This window comes from Chionomys nivalis, chromosome 2 (genome assembly GCF_950005125.1).
Source record: "Chionomys nivalis chromosome 2, mChiNiv1.1, whole genome shotgun sequence".
NCBI lineage: Eukaryota > Metazoa > Chordata > Mammalia > Rodentia > Cricetidae > Chionomys > Chionomys nivalis.
Genome location: NC_080087.1, coordinates 20736212 through 20753243, shown reverse-complemented (window position 1 = coordinate 20753243; position 17032 = coordinate 20736212). Strand labels below are relative to the sequence as shown.

Below are 17032 nucleotides of genomic sequence, written 5' to 3'. Positions count from 1 at the left end.
TGACTCCATGAGTTTCTTGAACTCGAAGAGAGCAAACTGGAGGAGCTGGTGACCCTGTGACAGCAGAGACCCTGTCTGCAGGCTCCCCATCACACCAGCCTCTCCGCTTTCCCCTTAAGCTCGCCAAGCACTGACCTTGAAAGGTCAAGGGAACCTTCGCGCTTGTTGGTTTTGGATCCTCCGGTGCCTGCCCTCGCTTGGAGCCTTTCCATTCTTCTGAACTTCTTGCTCTGCAGCAGGGACAGTTATGGGTGTGTTGCCCCTGGAAACCCTCTCTGGGTCTGACATCATGAGAATTTACCCTGCTGCTCTGTGAAGGGAGCTCTGCCCTTTCTCCAGGCCTCGCCTCTGTTTTTTTGTTTAGATAGCAAATAAATATGTCATCCCCTGGAGGCTGGGCTATGTAATTTATATTTCCCCAGTATTCACAGAGGAAACCGGGACACATCGACTTCCACATTCCTGTCAGACTGAACGGGGTTATCAATAAATGAAGGTGTTTTCCAGTCTATCACTGATACTGCTTGCTTTCCTTTTATACAATAACACGACCCCTCCTGCAGACAAGTCTCTCCAGTTACTGCCACAAGAAACTTGGCCCTGGGCCTTAGTGTCCTCAGCTGCACACCTGATTTCTTAGACAACTCTCCCGGGACTACTTTTCTTACTTGTCCCACGTTGAAGGAGTTGTTCGTCAACACTCTCCCTTTTGGTAGAGACCCAGAATCATCTGTACTTCAAGATAAACTTAGCATTCTGACAAATCTCGCTTAGAAAGCTGTGGAGAAAGAAGGCAGGGCCCAGAGAGAGGGCTCAGTGGTTAAGAACACTTGCCGTTCTTCCAAAGGACAGGAGTTTAGTTCCCCGTACTCATGTCAGGCAGCTCATGCTGTAGGTAACTCCAGCTCCAGGGATCTAATGACCTTTTCGAGCCTCTGTGAGCACCTATGTGTGACATTCACTTACACAGAAACATACATGGAGATATTAATAAAAATAAGTCTTAAGAGAGAAGGGGAAGAGAGAAAGAGAGAGAGGAGGAAGCAGTTCACGAGTTCACATGACTTTATAACACACCCAACCAGCTCTGTGACACTCAACACGGATATCAAAATGAGTCAAGCCAGCAGGCCTCTCTCCACACCCACAGCACCCTTCCGTTTTTCCTCAAGTGGACGAGTTTCATCAGGGACTTGAGGGGTACCTCTGAACTAACTGATTACTAAATGCAAATGAGATACAGGAGCATGGGGAACGCAAACCATAAGCTAGGTTCCTCTACCATGGTTTCCCGTGAGCCTTCAGATAGTTCCTTAGTCCTCTCCTGGCTCATCCAGGGTGTATAAAGCACTGGCTGAGGTCCTGATGATGCCAGAAGTCACCAAAGAATGTCAGAGGAAGATGGGACAGAGGAGAGAGGAGCAAGACCAACAATGTGGCTTCTTCCTGGTGTGTGTGTTAGCCTGCTGTCACTGAGACCTTTCCCACATGCTGACCAAAGATCCAGCTGGCCAGTGGAGCACTAGTAAGAGGCATAGCATTGTTTGCTCTGTGGGGAAAGGCTTTAGAAGGAGTAAGGGGTGGTGGTGGCTCTTTTCCCGTGTACTTCCGGAGGCCTTCACTCTAAGTTAGGGGGTAGCTACCTCTCACATCCTGAAGACCATGTGACTGCATACTTCCAGATCTAAATATCTGTACCACCTGTCTTCTGTGAGGTTGACATGCTTAGCGTGTGGTTTTATTTATGTGTTTATCCCATGAGATAACTCGGTAACTCAGAGATACGCCAGATAACTCACTGTGGAAAGACAGTTGAATCAGGCTCGGCAGTCTTGGTTCTGTGGCTTCACCCCCTGTCATAGCAGAGGATGCTCTCGTACAAATATATGTTCTTGTCATACATATTGCACATGGTAAAATACAGAGAGTGTCCAACCCAATGAAATGCTTGGGTGTTCAAGTTGGGTGTTTAGATGAGATTTCTGGTCCACTAGGAACAAGAAATTTCATGTCAACTTTGTACCATGTCTAAACAGCCTGCCTCTAGAGTTCTGGTCATGGATTTGCTGCTGTGGTAGCTCACATGTGTTCTTAGAACACGATTCCCAAATAGATGAGCTTTAGGCTTTAGAGCAACAGCTCGGTTCTACATCCCTTCACCCCCTCCGTAGCGTGGTAAGTGGGCAGCGCCCCTGAAAGAAGTCCCTCCCTCGCCCAGGATGAGGCCTTCCAGGCTGGAGGCCTGCCTCTCCGTCTCTCACAGGCGTTTGTCTGTCCTTAACCCCCAGGAGAAGACGTGGGCTATGTAGCAAGCGAGATAACGATGAGCGACGAGGAGCGGATTCAACTGATGATGATGGTCAAAGAAAAGATGATCACCATAGAAGAAGCACTTGCTAGGGTAAGAGTGTGGGCATTTCGCTTATGCTGGGCACCAGCTGGAAAACGCTTGGGGGCATCAGACGTTGTAGGAATCTAATTGCTAAAGTGTGTGTGTGTGTGTGTATGTATGTCGGTGTGTGTGCGCATACACCTCTGTACATATCTATTATATTATCAGGCATCTAAACTTCATGCATGCTTTGGGACTGCCCTACCACCAACTAATCCTCAACCCCCCTAAAGGAATATTTTGATGATATTTTGGTGGTCATCAAATTTATCAAATTGATCAAGTAATATTTGATCAAATAATGATACTTTCTGCATTCTATTTGCTTGATACAAGTTTTCTATCTTGTATAATAAAACATTTGTATTAGTGACAAATTACTTGGCAAAAATAGATTTCTCTATGCTCACAGTTCTAGGGTTCGGTTCAATGTTCTGGCACTTGTGGGGGTGCGGTCACAGTAGTCGAGGCTTGAAGAGAATGTTCACATTGTATCCATGGTCAGGAGTGAGACAGCAGTGAACGGTTGGACTGGTCAGCTCACTTTCTACATTTTAATTTTTCTGGGACCCAACCCTGTGGGACGGGGCACCCACATTTAAGCTTCTATATACTATAGTGCCCAGGATCTCTTGCCCAGTCAGCAGTCCCATAGTCAAGATGGCCCTTCCTACATTCTTCATCTTAAAAGATTTTGTTTTCATTTTTATTACTTCTGCATCTATGTCTGCGTGAGTATATGCCATGTGTATACAGGATAGCCAGAATATGGGGTTGCAGCTCCTGGAGCTGGAGTTCCATGTGGCTGTAAGGTACCTGATGTGGGTGCTGAGAGTCAAACTCAGGCCCTCTGAGAGACCAACAAGTTCTCTTAACCATTCAGCCCCTCCAGGCTCACTTCCCACCTCATCACCCATAGCCATGTTCCTGGGTCCACCTCCCACGTGATTCTATAGCCTGTAAATTGACAGCTAGCCCTGACCATTAAGGAAGGGAGAGGGAGAGGCGAGTGAGCATGCCACACAAGGGAAAGAAGTGAGACTGACTTTCGGGGGTCGGGGCAATTTCACAACATCTGCTGACTTTTCTTCATCTGTGGACTTGGAGAATTGCCATAGTAACCTTGTCTCCAGCACACTGAAGTTCGTGATAGTGCAGTGGACAGAGTGCCTTGGCTTACTGCAGAAAAGCATGTTTGTGCTGGGCTAGGTGATGTAGCTAGTGATGATGACAACCTTGTCCATGCCTCACTCAGATAACCTGCACCTTCTTTCTTAGCCCAGGCCCTCGAGTGTCAAACTCTTCCAAATGTTTTCTCTCTAGTTCCATCTCTTGTGTATGTCCCAGCATTGGGGGGTGGTCCAGCCGAATCACTAGACAATGCATTTAAGAAGAATCCACATATATGGAGTTTTCTTGTATGAGTAGGAGGCTTCCATGCCTCCGGGTGAGTGGTGAGGCTGCACTGTGTTCCAATAGCAGAACTCACCATCTGAATGCAGGTGTCTGAGGCCATCTTACAGCACCCGTCTTTGGCATGAGATGCGGTTTACTCGTTTTCTTGGAGAAAGGGAAAACATTTAAAAGTGCCCCAGTATAGTCCAATATAGACAAAAAAGAAAGGAATACTCTCGAACTTGGAGAAGAAGTGAAGGGGGAAAAATGAGCTCCTATTTCAGCCGCTAGCTGAAGTTAGAAGACAGCCTGAGGAGATGGGGGCCTAGCCACATGCAGAAAAGTGTGACATCTCAGAGCTGCCTACAGCCTGGCGACTGCTGGCTTGGTGGCCTTTGCCCGGTCTCAGGTGCAGCTGTAGAGATCACTGAGACGTCAAGAAAACTGTCCATTAAGCAGTCCAGAAAGGCAGACGAGCAGGAGGAAAATGATGGCAGCATTATCTACGCTCTGTGCTGTGTGTATGCAAGACTGGGTACCATCTACAGATGATGAAGGAGCAGAGATGGATGCTCAGTTGCTTTTCTTGCACCATTATCCTTCAATATTAACACATAAGTGAGATTTTTTTTTAAATCCAGAGACAAAAAAGAAAATTAGACAATATAAAAAACCTCTGCAGAGGGAATTTGCTTCCTTTAACCTGGGACAAGAGAAAGGACCTGAATTTACTTGGGATCAGTGTATACAAGAAGGCCAAATGCAGACCTGCTATAGAGACCACACCTCATATCATCACAGAGTTTAACCTAGGTGGATGTGCCTTCCTCTGTCAATCAAAGACTCATAGGGGCTTTGAATTCTACGTCACAATTCGAAGGACAGCTCTGGGGAGAGGAGATTGCTAACATACCTTTTGGGAAAGTTTTGTCTGTGTTCACATTGGGATGTTTTGATCCACTCCAATTCCATCATATGAATTTAACCCTGCCATACATACCCTCGATATAAGTTATCCAACAGTGATCTCCATCCCTAAGAACCCCTTTAAGAAGAGGGGTATGCATTTGTTTCTGTGTGGGCATGTGTGTGGATTTAACAAGCTCAGGCTTGAGGTAAGCGCCCTTAGGGCTGAGACATCTCCCCACCCTGCTAAGAACCCATTTATCTGATGCAATGAAGACAAGCATGAAAACTCCACAGGGAACTAATGTGTGAAGACTCGTGAGCAGCAGAAGCACTAGAAGTCAGGGGCATTTGCAAACCTCCTCTCAGCTCAGGGTACTGTCCTTTTGAATGTGGGGCGTACAGATAGCTCGGTAGATGATTTCTCTATTAGCTTAATGACTGTGTCCAAGAAAATGGCATGCCAAGCATCTTCTAGGAATTCTGTTTTTGTGGTAGATAGTTTGGGTGTCAAAGAAGGCAATCTTATTAGTTAAAAATAATTAAGCTTTATGGGGATCTAGGTAATTGGCAGTTTCTGAACAACACAATTGACAAATACTAACTTTAATTGCTGGCAATTAAGTTCTGGATATGTAAATCTTGCCCTGGTTCCTTACGGTCTAGAAAGCCCCATGACATACCGGGATTCTATGGAGCATTCATTTAGCTGGGTGATTTGTGCCTGTGTGAGTGGATTGTCAAGGATAAAACAGGGACCGGATAGACTCACACGTGAAGCCTTGGCTAGAGACTAGCCCTAGTTGTTTTAGCATGAGGATATGATTGATGGGCCTGTGTCACAGAAAACAGGCATTCTTAATTTTAAGGAAAAAAAAAAAGACAGCGAAAGGAAATGCTGTTGAAAAGTTAGCAAATTTCACTTAGCAAAGCTACGTAGAAGGTCCTTCAGGACGCCCTGTGTGAGGCGGCCCAGGGGGGTTCACATAAAGCATAGGGGAGCTGCTCTCAGTTCAGAACTGTAACTTTCTCGATACTGCCTTAATGAACGTGAGAGCCCATAACCTGACGTCGCAGCCTTATTTTCTTAAGAATTTAAATCTGAAGCTGATCCAGAGGTTAATTACCAAGTTGCACATCTGACAACATCTGTGTGTCACAAATAAAGTCCTCAGGCGATCAGAAGGCTTGTCAGCTTAGAGCTGTCTAGCTAGGGACTTGCTTTGTGTTTCCATTAAAGCCGAAGCTTATTTAGTGACTCCTGGGAGTCAGGGCTAAGACTGAGGAAAAGAAGGCAGTAGAGACCCGGACAAAACCGACAGCCTCGTAATATCCTTTTCCGCCTGACATTTCTTCCCAGCGTGTAAGGAGACTGGAGCGTTTCGGAAACCGTGCATCCATATTGAAGGATCAGCCCCGGATGATAGTATACTATAAATATGAACACAGTGTGTGTGTTCCCAATCATGTGTCAAAGATTAAGATGATTAGTGCCACTGACTGCAGAATCTTACTGTGAAGTGTGTGTTCACCTGGAGCCCCAAGGGTGGAAGCCACGGTGCTGTATGTGTAACTGTCGCATAGGTCTGCGCTGAGGGCTTTGCTGCATCCGTTTGATTGTAGCACCGAGCCTCTAGATGAGTCCAGTGTCTTCCCGGTTGTCGTTCAGTAGCCCACTCCAGGCAACCAATGGTATTTGGTGTCTACATCCAGTCCTTTACTCCCTGATCAGTGCTGCCTACCTCCACCTACATGCCTAGGTGAAAGACACATTTCTGTTTGCAGTCAACACCAGGAAAGTTGTGTTTGGGGTGATGACTTTGCCACGTCTCACGGCGCTGGTGGTCGAGGACCATTGTCAATGCCTGATGCCAGGTTATTTCTATATTTAACTTGCTTGCTGCGTGGAACATAGTTTGATCAACTCTTGAATTGCATCTGAAGCCTAAAGTAGAGTGAGGTTTCACTGCAGTGTTGGAGGAGGTGTCTGAAGTAGCTGGTTGCGGCTCTTGGTGCTTGTGTGCTAACCTCCCTGGATCACCTCACATACGGTGTTCTGAAAGAGCCTCGGTTTGGTTGTGCTGTATTTACTCCCTTTTCTAAAATATTTCCTTTCCTTTCTGTGTTTGCTTTGTTTTTCCTTAAAACCAAAACACGGAGTTTCTAGGCCTACGCTTCCAGCAGCGCTGAAGGTTTTATTGTCTTAGTTATTCCTTCTCTTTGTTCGGGTTCCTCACTAAACCAATTCCTATTTGCTAGGTGTTAATATTGACAGATAGACTGCCCCAGCCTTGAATGAGAAAGCCCAGGCCACTGGGTGCCTCTTCCTCGCCCTGCTGGATGACAGGCACACACCTCCAGCTTGTGCGAGGCTGGGGATTGACCCCCGGGACTTGTGCCTGCTAGGCAAATGCTCTACTATTTGAGCTACATCCTCAGCCCTGCCCTGGCATTTCTAAAAGTTGGTTTCAGCTGTTCCCCCTCTATTATTCCACTGTCTCTGGCCTCCTCCACTGTCCTCTGAGAGGAGCAACAGGCTTTTGGATTTACGCATATAGGACTGGTTTTCATGTTGCGGGGAATGTGTGTGAGGAAATCAAGGTTCCTTTGGGAGCAGCATACAGAACCTGCTAAGTCTATTGGTCTAATTTCAAACCTGCTTCTTGTGATTCCAGAAGGCTTAGCTTTGGCTGGGCCTGGGTCACCTACTCACTTCGTTACCATCAACATGATGTTCTAAGTGACTTCTGCTGGGTAGGAGGCAGTACATGGCAATTATTGCTACTTCAGTCTTCCATTTCTTCTCCCTGCAGCTGAAGGAGTACGAGGCCCAGCACCGGCAGTCAGCTGCCTTGGACCCTGCAGACTGGCCCGATGGCTCCTACCCGACACTGGACGGCTCGTCCACCTGCAACGTGAGTCCTTGTTCCTGAGCCTCTTGACCGCCTGTGCTGGTCAAGCTCAGGCCGAGCTGGTTCAACTTTTGTGTTTCTTTCTGAGGTCTCTTTCCATAGACTTCTTTACCTGGTGGTATCTCGGCTAAATCAGAAGTCCCCTTTTTAGGTTGGCTTTCTTGGATTTTGTTTTTAAATCATGATTTAATATACATAACAAACCATGCTAGGTCGTGAACCATCTTTTAGTGTTTGATTCAACTTCAGTAAGTCTGTTCGCTCTGTGCCCCATGACCCACTTCTAGAGGCTTCATGTCTTCCCACACAGAAATTTCATCCAGTAAGCAATCGTTGCTTCCACTCCCGGGCCCTGGCGACCACTACTGTACTTTTCGTCTCTTACAAGCGGAATTGTTCCACGTTTGTTTGTCCATCCTGTGTCTGATCTCAGCAGCACAGATACAGGCTATTCTACTGCAGTATTTAGTTCATCCGTTCATCTGTTGGGAGACAGTGGGGTTGTCTCCACCCTTTAGCTATCGTGAACAATGTTGATACAGACCGTTAGTCTACCCCATCTGCTTTTAGGTCTGTGGAGTTAAATACTTGGTTAAAATTCTGAATAGCTAATCGTTCTGTGTTTAGCTTTCTGGCCTTGTCTCCTTTTGTTTGTTTATTTGTTTTCTCTGATGGTGTGTACGTGTTCATGCTAGTGTCTGATCTGAGGGTTTTCTCTTCGTAAGATTGCATCACTCACAGAAAGGCAACTTCATTTCTTCCTTCCCCCTCGAAATGCCTTTTACTATTGAGACGGTTCTGATACGACCAAAACAGTACGTTTTAAACTGGGGGTTTCACTGCAGTTCCGGGAATGGTAGTCTAGAATTGCCCTGCCCAGTGCCATCTTCCGACAGTATGGAGCCAGAGTGGAGGGTGTTTCCCTGCACCAGAGCCTACAGAGTTGTTTTGTTTGCTAGGTTGTGTCCTCCTCGCATCAGGAAACCCCTCTCCACCCATGACCCTAGACTCCCACCCATGCCCTTTGCAGCTCGTCTTTCTGAAATGAACTTCTTTTTAAGATATTTTAAAATTATATGTTTTATTAAAATCCCGATGCTTCCTTATTTTGTATAAGATAAATTCCATCACTTTTGGCATACCCAAGGCCCTGCGTAATCTGGCCTTGATCATTTTCTCTGACCTCATCCTTTGCTCCCACACCCTATATACCCTTCATTTCGGCCACACGGGTCCCCATATTCACTACTGAACAAACCTTGAGCTATTCATATTTCGGAGTGTAACCCACCCATTTTTGTTTTATCTACTTAAAACATGTCTCCCATTTTTCCTGCTGGTGAAAATGTTTGCATTCTTCAGGGTGCAGCCCAGTTCTTAGCTTCCTCTATAAACTTGCCCTGGCCTCCCACAGCACATTTATTGCTTCCTATTTCATGCTTTTGTTGAGCCAGATTTACTACATCAGCCCTAAGCAGTTATCTCAGAGCATGAGAAATAATTGGACCTCTCTCGACCTCCCCTAAACAGCAGGCTCCTAGAGCGAGGCAAGCATGCTGTGTTCTTTGCCTCTGCAGGGAGTGCCTAGCCCAGTGTCCAGCTCACCTAAGCAAAGCTTTACCTAGCGTTCATCTTCCTTGCTCCTCTGGGGGCAATGCTTTGGGGTCTTGCTACAGATTCAGTTTTAATTTTGTGTCTAAGCAACAAATGGCAGCTTATCAGAAATAACTAATCCCTTTCACTACCTTCCCAAGTTCCAAAATAAACACTAGATTTCCATTGCAGCTGAAGGATTTTGAGTCTGAATGCCACACCCGGTTTGTTGATAGATCAAAATGGTACCATTTATAATAATAAATGTGTCTCAGGCTAGCCAGCCTTGGGTCCTGAGACTGTGAGGTCATCAAACAGCCAAGTCCATGGTTTTGAGTATGACTCTGGGTCTTGCATCCCAATTCTGAAAGTCTAAGTAGTGCAAATCATGAACCGAATAGGAATCATGAAGAATAGATACAGTAACTCAAGATGGATGCGATTCAAACTCAAATTGAGAGAGAAGACAGTCTCAGTTGTCCATAGTGTATCGAGCCCACCGTGTACTGTCCTGACCATTATTATCTAAATCAAGGGCAAGGTTGACTTTGTCCATTCAGAGAAACAGGGTCGTTGTCAAACTTCACAAACGCTGACTGCAACCAACGAGTCCTGTGTCATCTAGGAAGTTCATGTACACTAAGTTCTATGGACATTTTGTACAACCTGCCAAGAAAGCATTATTTCACTGATATTGGCATGTTGGGCTACTTTAAGAGGGCCCATCAGAGCCATCCCCGACCTGCAAACTGTCAGACTGAAATGGGTGTGTACGGGACTGGGCATTTTATCTTCTTGGACGGTTCATCTGGCAGCTATGTATAGACACTTGCTTTGAAGCAGGCGTAGTGCTAGCTCTTCAGGCTGCAAAGGTGACCGAGAAAGAGACACAGAGCTTACACTTTAGTGCAGATGTTAAAATCATGCTCGTATTTGCACACACAAATCCAGAGTACCAGATTCACAATTTTGTTAGCAACACCTCAATGATCTGTTTCTTTCTACATGGCCCAAAATAAACACACTCTGTCACCATCCCACAAAGGGCCAAGAATCCCGTACATTCCTCCACATATAGCACAGTCTTCTAGAAGCTGTAAAGAAGGTGGTGGCGCACGCCTTTAATCCCAGCACTCAGGAGGCAGAGGCAGGCGGATCTCTGTGAGTTCGAGACCAGCCTGGTCTACAAGAGCTAGTTCCAGGACAGGCTCCAAAATCACAGAGAAACCCTGTCTCGAAAAACCAAAAAAAGAAAAGAAAAAAAATGACCTTCTTTCTGTGGGTCAGAGTATAGATAATGATGATGGGACTTGTATTAAGAACATGGGTTTACTCAAGCAAGTTATTTACTGTGTGCTTTGCGGTTGAGTTTCTGCAGACTCCCACACCCTCTTAGTCATGCCCCGAGTGCAGAACTGTGACCAGCAAGTGTTGTCCCTCAAGTTTGCTTGAACTCAGTTGCAATCCTGACTTGCGTGATTCTTATCCCCACTTAATCCTTCCCTGTGTTTTGAAGGAGACTGAGATCACCCGCTCCCCCCCTCCCCCAATATTCCATCATTATTCTAAAATTGCCTCCATGGCAGGGTTTCTAATGTCGGATAATTTCCATTGTGGTAACCACCCCTCCCCCGGGCTGCCATCCCAAATTAAGCAATTTTCAATTTTCTATTGATTCCTTTCTATACGGAGATGTAAATAGCTCCCTGATCGTAGTCAGGAATGCCCAGACCTTGAAAGTCCCAGGGGATCATAAGGCCTTTGTCACCAGACCTCAATGCCTATATTGAAGCCTGGCATGCCTTAGGATGTCGTTTGCACTGATTTCATAGGCCCCCCCGCCCCCATAACTGACATTAGATAATTGCCTGTTGCCTCATAATACATCTGTATGCGCATTCCTCGTTTCTAAGAGTGTGAAGTACTAAAGATAGTTACCAGGGGAAGTGAGAAACAGCTTTCTCCTTGCCAGCAGAGCATCTGTTCTGTGCTGGAGTTCGTTAATAATGAACTTCTGTTGTCCATGTTGGAGTATTTAAAAGGGGCTCTGGCTAAGAATTTAATTTTATTCCTTCTTAAACAGCTGGGTATTTACTTAAATATTTTTCTTTTAATTTATTTTACCATTTTTTCCCCCATTTGCCTCCTGCCAGGTAGAAGGTTATAGGAATTGCCATTTGGGACTGTCACTTTTGTGCCTCCAAGGTCAGCTTACCTTCTTGTTAGGAACCCATTTAAGAGGCATGGCTCAGCAGTTAAGAGCCTGTGCTACTCCTCCAGAGATCTCAAGTTCAGTTCCCAGTGCCTACATCCAGTTAGTGGTTACTGCCTGTAATCCCAGCTCCAGGGGATCTGACACCCTCTTCTGGACTCTGTAGGTGTGTGCACAGGTGGTGTGCATGCGCATGCACAGACTCACTCATTCACATCAGTAAAAATGAGTGTAGGAAGCACATTTAATTAGTCAAGTTAATGTCTAGTTAATAAATTATGTTCTCAATGATGTCGTTATTGTGATCTAAGTTTTAGTAAATAATTGACTTTATAACACCAAAGCTGATGGATACAGAGTTGATGAATTGGGTTTGGTGTTTGCATACTAAGGAAAGATGCTTGTGCTGAAATACTCTTTCTAAAAATGTCAAGCTATGTATCGGAATGTGTTATTTAAGTTATTTCAAGTAGATTAGAATGTACAAACCAAGTTAAAGGCATGGCGGTGATAAAGTAGAAGGGCTTGTGGAGTGTTGTAAACCTGTATTATCTAAGTGCTTTGGTGGCTTCACATTGTGTAAAATGTTTTAGAAAAAATTGGAATTGTGTTTCTGAGGCCAGGGTTGTAGGGTGAAGAATCTGTTGTGAAGTCTATTGTCTTGGGAAGCGGGTCATCCTATCAGAGATAACACTCCCACATTTGAGGAGATTTAGGGTCTGAGTCGGGAGATATCTACCTACAGGAACGTTGCAGTGTTGGGACGCGGGCGTTGTGATTCCTCACATCCGGGAATTCGTCTCTCCCTAGCCTTTCATTCCAGCTATAAATGTGACTGCTAACCTGGGTTGAGGTTCAGGAGAGCCATATGGGTGGACTGTTCCCGAAATTTGAGCAACAAGGAGACAAAGTGCCATGCGGCCTCTTCTGATGACCCTATTTTAAGTGTTGACGGAAGACTCTCAAGGAAGGTCCACACTAAAATATGCCCTTGGTGTATTATGTTTGGGGTGGGACCTGCGAAGGCTTTGGAAACGTTCTAAAATTATAAGCCACAGAATTTCAGAAGCTGAGTTTAACTCAGGTGGTTTCGTTGCTTTTTTTGTATGTAGCACCAAGGATAGAAGCCCAGACCTTCTGATGCTTAGCAAACACTCTGCCCGTGTGTCAACCCTGGCAGCCCACGAGGCAGACTTTTCAAGGTCATTTCATGGGCCCCATTAACAGGCATTGTTGTTAAGATGGAAGAGTCAGGCTTAATGTTGTGAGAAGGGAAGTCTGTGCTACAACTTTCTGGAACAGCATTAGCCATTTTGGTGTGTGCTGAAGGAAAGCTAGGTGTGGCATATTAGGTTGGCAGCAAATGGCCTGATTCGACTATGGAAAAAGGGATTGCTAACAAGGTAGCCACACTATACCACTGGTTGCCTGGGGTAGGCTGTGTTTTTAAGACTATGGGGGAATGGAGTGATAACATTTTATATGCGCACACAGTGCCCTTTTTATAGTCTACAGTCTGCCCTTGCATCAAATTCTAGACTGACTCTCTTCTCTTCTTCCTCTCCTTCTCATGGGCTTAGTTTGTCTTTTTTGAGATGGAAGGGGGTTTATGTTGTTCTGGCATGTCCTCAACTGAGTCCTCAACTCCTGAGATCAAGCAACCCTTCTGCCTCACCTTCCAAGTATCTTTGCAACAGGTGTGTGCCCTCTTGCCTAACTTCTAACTGGGCTATTTTTTTTAATGTGTTTGTTTTTATTATGTTGGTTTTTATTTTTTATTTTTTACCAGAGAGAACTAATGTCTGTAAGTTAACGTTTGTCAGAAATGTGATTTTTATATTCAAAAGTATTCAAAGAAAATCATGAACCAATGTCATGGACTTCATCATTTCGGAAATAAGACTCAAAAGGAGACTTTGTGTGACAGCATTTAAATTTACACAATCTCCCTACTATAAGTAATCCTCAGTTGAAAACTATATAATTCTTATATTTTCCCCAATGTGGATAGTTAATGACTATTTATTGGACTCATAAATGATGCATAAAAATCCACACATATCACAGCGTCAGAGCTGACAACCCAGGACCCATTTCCTCCAAGAAAATGGCCGACTCCGTTTCCATGGTCTTCCCTTATATTGTTTTACTTTATGAAGAGGACATTTAAGAGAGGCTAGATCCAAGGTGTAAAAATCACTTGGGTATCCAAGTGTCTCTACTTTGCCTTTGTATTTCTTTGCCGTGAGAACTTCTGCCTAACTCTTGCTTCAGCCCCAAAAGGCTCAAATTAGTGCTTTGTACCTTATGGCTAGGAAATGGCTCTAATATTGAAGCTTTGGTGTTCAATTAGCTGGACTTGAACAAGGGGTGACTGGGCCTGTGTGTCAGTTCTTAATGTCACTTATGTTACACATGTTACAAAAGATGCATGTACCCATTTCACTTGCAGAAAGAGAAGCAAGGCCCGACAATAATTCTGAGAGGCCATTTGAGTACAACTGGTGCAGGCATCCCCCATTCTGTGAAGTGCGGGGATTGAACCCTGGACCTTGCACAAGCTGGGCAAGAATACTACTGTTGATCTATTTCCAGCTCAGCAGGTCTTTGTACCTGGCTGAGTTATATTGTACCCGGGTAATTAGCCCTCCTTGGAATCTTTGTAAATGTAACTATGTTTTAAAAAGACAAAAACACCAGTCAGTGGTAGCCCTCGCCTTTAATCCCAACACTGGGGAGGCAGAGGCAGACAGATCTTTGTGAGTTCGAGGCCAGCCTGGTCTACAAGAGTGAGTTCCAGGACAGGCACTGAAGCTACCCAGAGAAATTTTGTCTTGGAAAACAAAACAAAACCAAAACCAAAAAAAAAAAACAAAAAAAAAAACCCACAACCCAAAGCAAACAAAAAAGAACAACAACAACAATAAGAAGAATCGTTATTGGTTCTAGTCTTTTAATACATCCTCAAAGCTTTTAAAAGATTATGCTGCCTTTTACGAATAATTTCAGAAAATTTCATTTTGTTTAGCTGAGTGAGACAATATAGGAAAAACTAGCACCCTGTGTTTTATCAGTGGCTTTGGAACCGGAGTGATAGCCAGATAGTACCTTTCACATTCTTATTGTAGGAGAAATAGCTCCCTCGGTTTGCAGTTTAGAGCGGAAATAGGTGATAAGGACAACCCAGTGGGAAAACACACGTATGAAGTATTTTTATTGTTTATATACTGATGAAGTGGGGAGGGAGGGAGAGAGAAAACAAGCACTGCCATGGTGGATGTGCGCAGGTCAGAGAATGACTTTCAGGAAGTTGGTTCTCCCCCTCCCCCTTGTAAGCAGAGTCTCCCTTTGTGCTCCTGCACCGTGTGGTACCCCAGACGCACCGGCCCAGAGCTTCCTGGTGATCCTCCGGTCTCTGCCCTCCCATCCTGCTGTAAAAGTGTGGGAATACAGTTACAAGCCCCCACCTCTAGCTTTTTATGTGGGTTGAACTCACATCTTCTGACTTGTATGGTCAGAACTTTAACTGGCTGAGCTACCTCCCTACCGCTGTAGTGAGAGGTTTTTGGAAAATTAAGAATTTGCTCCAAACTCAAGTGGCTGTAAGCTGGGGTGGTGGCTGAGGTGACTTCCTGTTGTTCATTCCCTACTTCCTGTTGTTTACTCAACAATGTCCCCTCCCATTCCCAGTCTTCTCCCTGGGACCAGGGCCAAAGACTGAGACATGTGTTTCATGAGTCCCTTAAGATCGCCATGAAGAAATAAAGTTAGTCAAAAAGGAGGTGCTTGCCTCCGCAGCCTCTGGCAGCCTGTGTTCACCCAGCGTGGGAGCAGGGCTGGGTTAGCTCAGACGTTCCTCAGACCTGGGTCCCCATCCTACTCCCTGCCAGCTCCGGCCTCTGTGGCAGATCAGCTGGTCCTCTCTACCCTTGTGAGGGCTCATGGCACAGAGCGATCACTTCCCACTGGATGTCATCTTTTGCTACTCCATGGGAAGATCATCTGTCCTTTGCATTGGCTGTCATTCTTGAAATGCCCGAGTCCCCCCACAAAATGTTATTTTTGTACATGCCACCACATGTACATGTCAGTAGCATAGCTGGAAAAAACTTCCCATGCGAGTGCCTGCTGACTCCGCGCTGCTCTTACCGGACGTGTGCGCGACTGGTTTTCTGCCACGGCACGTTTTGCTCTGTCAGTGGTTTTAAGAGAAGCGCTGGCGTGACTTCAGTGCCACTAACGAAGAGGGAATGATCTGTGGAAATGATCGTGCAGGTGGTTGGATTGAGCATACGGTATGACTGTCTCACATCTGGAGGGCATCCTCATCACAGTGAGGCCGGCCCATCAATGAAGTTGGGCTCTCTGCAAACTAACCAGGGACATCTTGACTTTCATTTGTGCAGTTACGGGAAGTTGGCAGTAGGGCCTGTGGACCCTCCTCAGTGTATCAAGAGCTACGTGAATAGAAATAAAACACAAAGTGCCCCAGTATGACGTAATCTAAGGGTATCTATTTTAAAAGAGATTTTTAGCTTCATAACCTTTTAATACAATTTGGTCTGTTGTTTCTCTTATCTGGTTAAAACCTATAAAGTTAGAGATACAGATATCGTTTGACCTATAAAATGTAGAATCTTTTGTCTGGCCTAATACGTGACTACCAAATGAGATATATCACATTTATTCCACTGGCTGATTATATCTGAGTGCAGATATCATCTAATTTGGGTCAGGGTTAGGCTCTTTGATTTGCACTTCTTTACTTTGCTGGAGGGAGCAACTCCAGGGAGTCTGAAGATAAAGAGGATGTCCGTCATTGTCTAGTGTTATAGATTCGTCACATCTCTGTCCTTCATTAAGCCATTTGCACCAGTGCCAAGCCTTATTTATTGGGCCACAAGGCCTTCTTGTGGTTCCTGAACAGGGTCCAATGAGCTGGATCCAGAGCCAGCTCACTGAAGTCATAGACCGCCCATCGCTTGTTTATAGTGTGTTTGAACTCTGTCATCACAGTTCCCATTATACCCAAACTCTCAGAACTACAGTCAGCTGCAGACAATGACACTCATTTGGGAAAGGAAAACTAAATAAATAAAATTGTGTGGGTGCCGGGGATTGAACCCAGGGCTTTGAATAGGGAAGCAATATTTAACACACCCAAATTCTAGTTCCACAGAATAGTAGCCATTGAAAGTATCCCTCTGTTCTCTTCTGTGCCCCACTTTCTCCTCTTAATGCCGCACCACACCCTCTGATGTGCTGATGTGTGCTGTTAGTTGTATAAAGCGAAGAGCACAGCATAACTGATTCCTAAAACTATGTGATTTATCTCTTGCCCAGTTGCCCATTTGACCCAGTGTGTAGATGAAAGAACGCCATCTCGAGTCTTCCTCTAACAGCCCATGGAGCAAACATTTATTGAGGCTCTACCATGCAGCAGTCTTTATACACAGTGACCTTGTGGTTGGGAAAAGGAGACAGGCAAACGGAGAGCATGGTTGTGGACCATGGGGAATACGCCTATAGATGGCAGGCGCATGCAGGAAGTCCATTGCACCCTTAGAAGCCTCGCCAGCAAAGGTGACTGATACTGAGCAGATCTCCAGGTAATAAAGAAAA

The 17032-nt window shown here is 45.2% G+C and overlaps 1 protein-coding gene across 4 annotated transcripts in view; it reads left to right on the top strand.

Moving 5' to 3' along the window:
* The window catches only part of Sash1 (SAM and SH3 domain containing 1), a 168552-nt gene that overhangs the window by 107881 nt on the left and 43639 nt on the right, over positions 1-17032 (top strand). For all 4 annotated transcript variants that reach the window (XM_057761365.1, XM_057761364.1, XM_057761367.1 and 1 more), the window contains 2 exons: positions 2289-2401; positions 7507-7608. In XM_057761365.1, coding sequence (XP_057617348.1) covers positions 2289-2401; positions 7507-7608 — 215 coding nt within the window. The remainder of the gene's footprint in view (positions 1-2288; positions 2402-7506; positions 7609-17032) is intronic.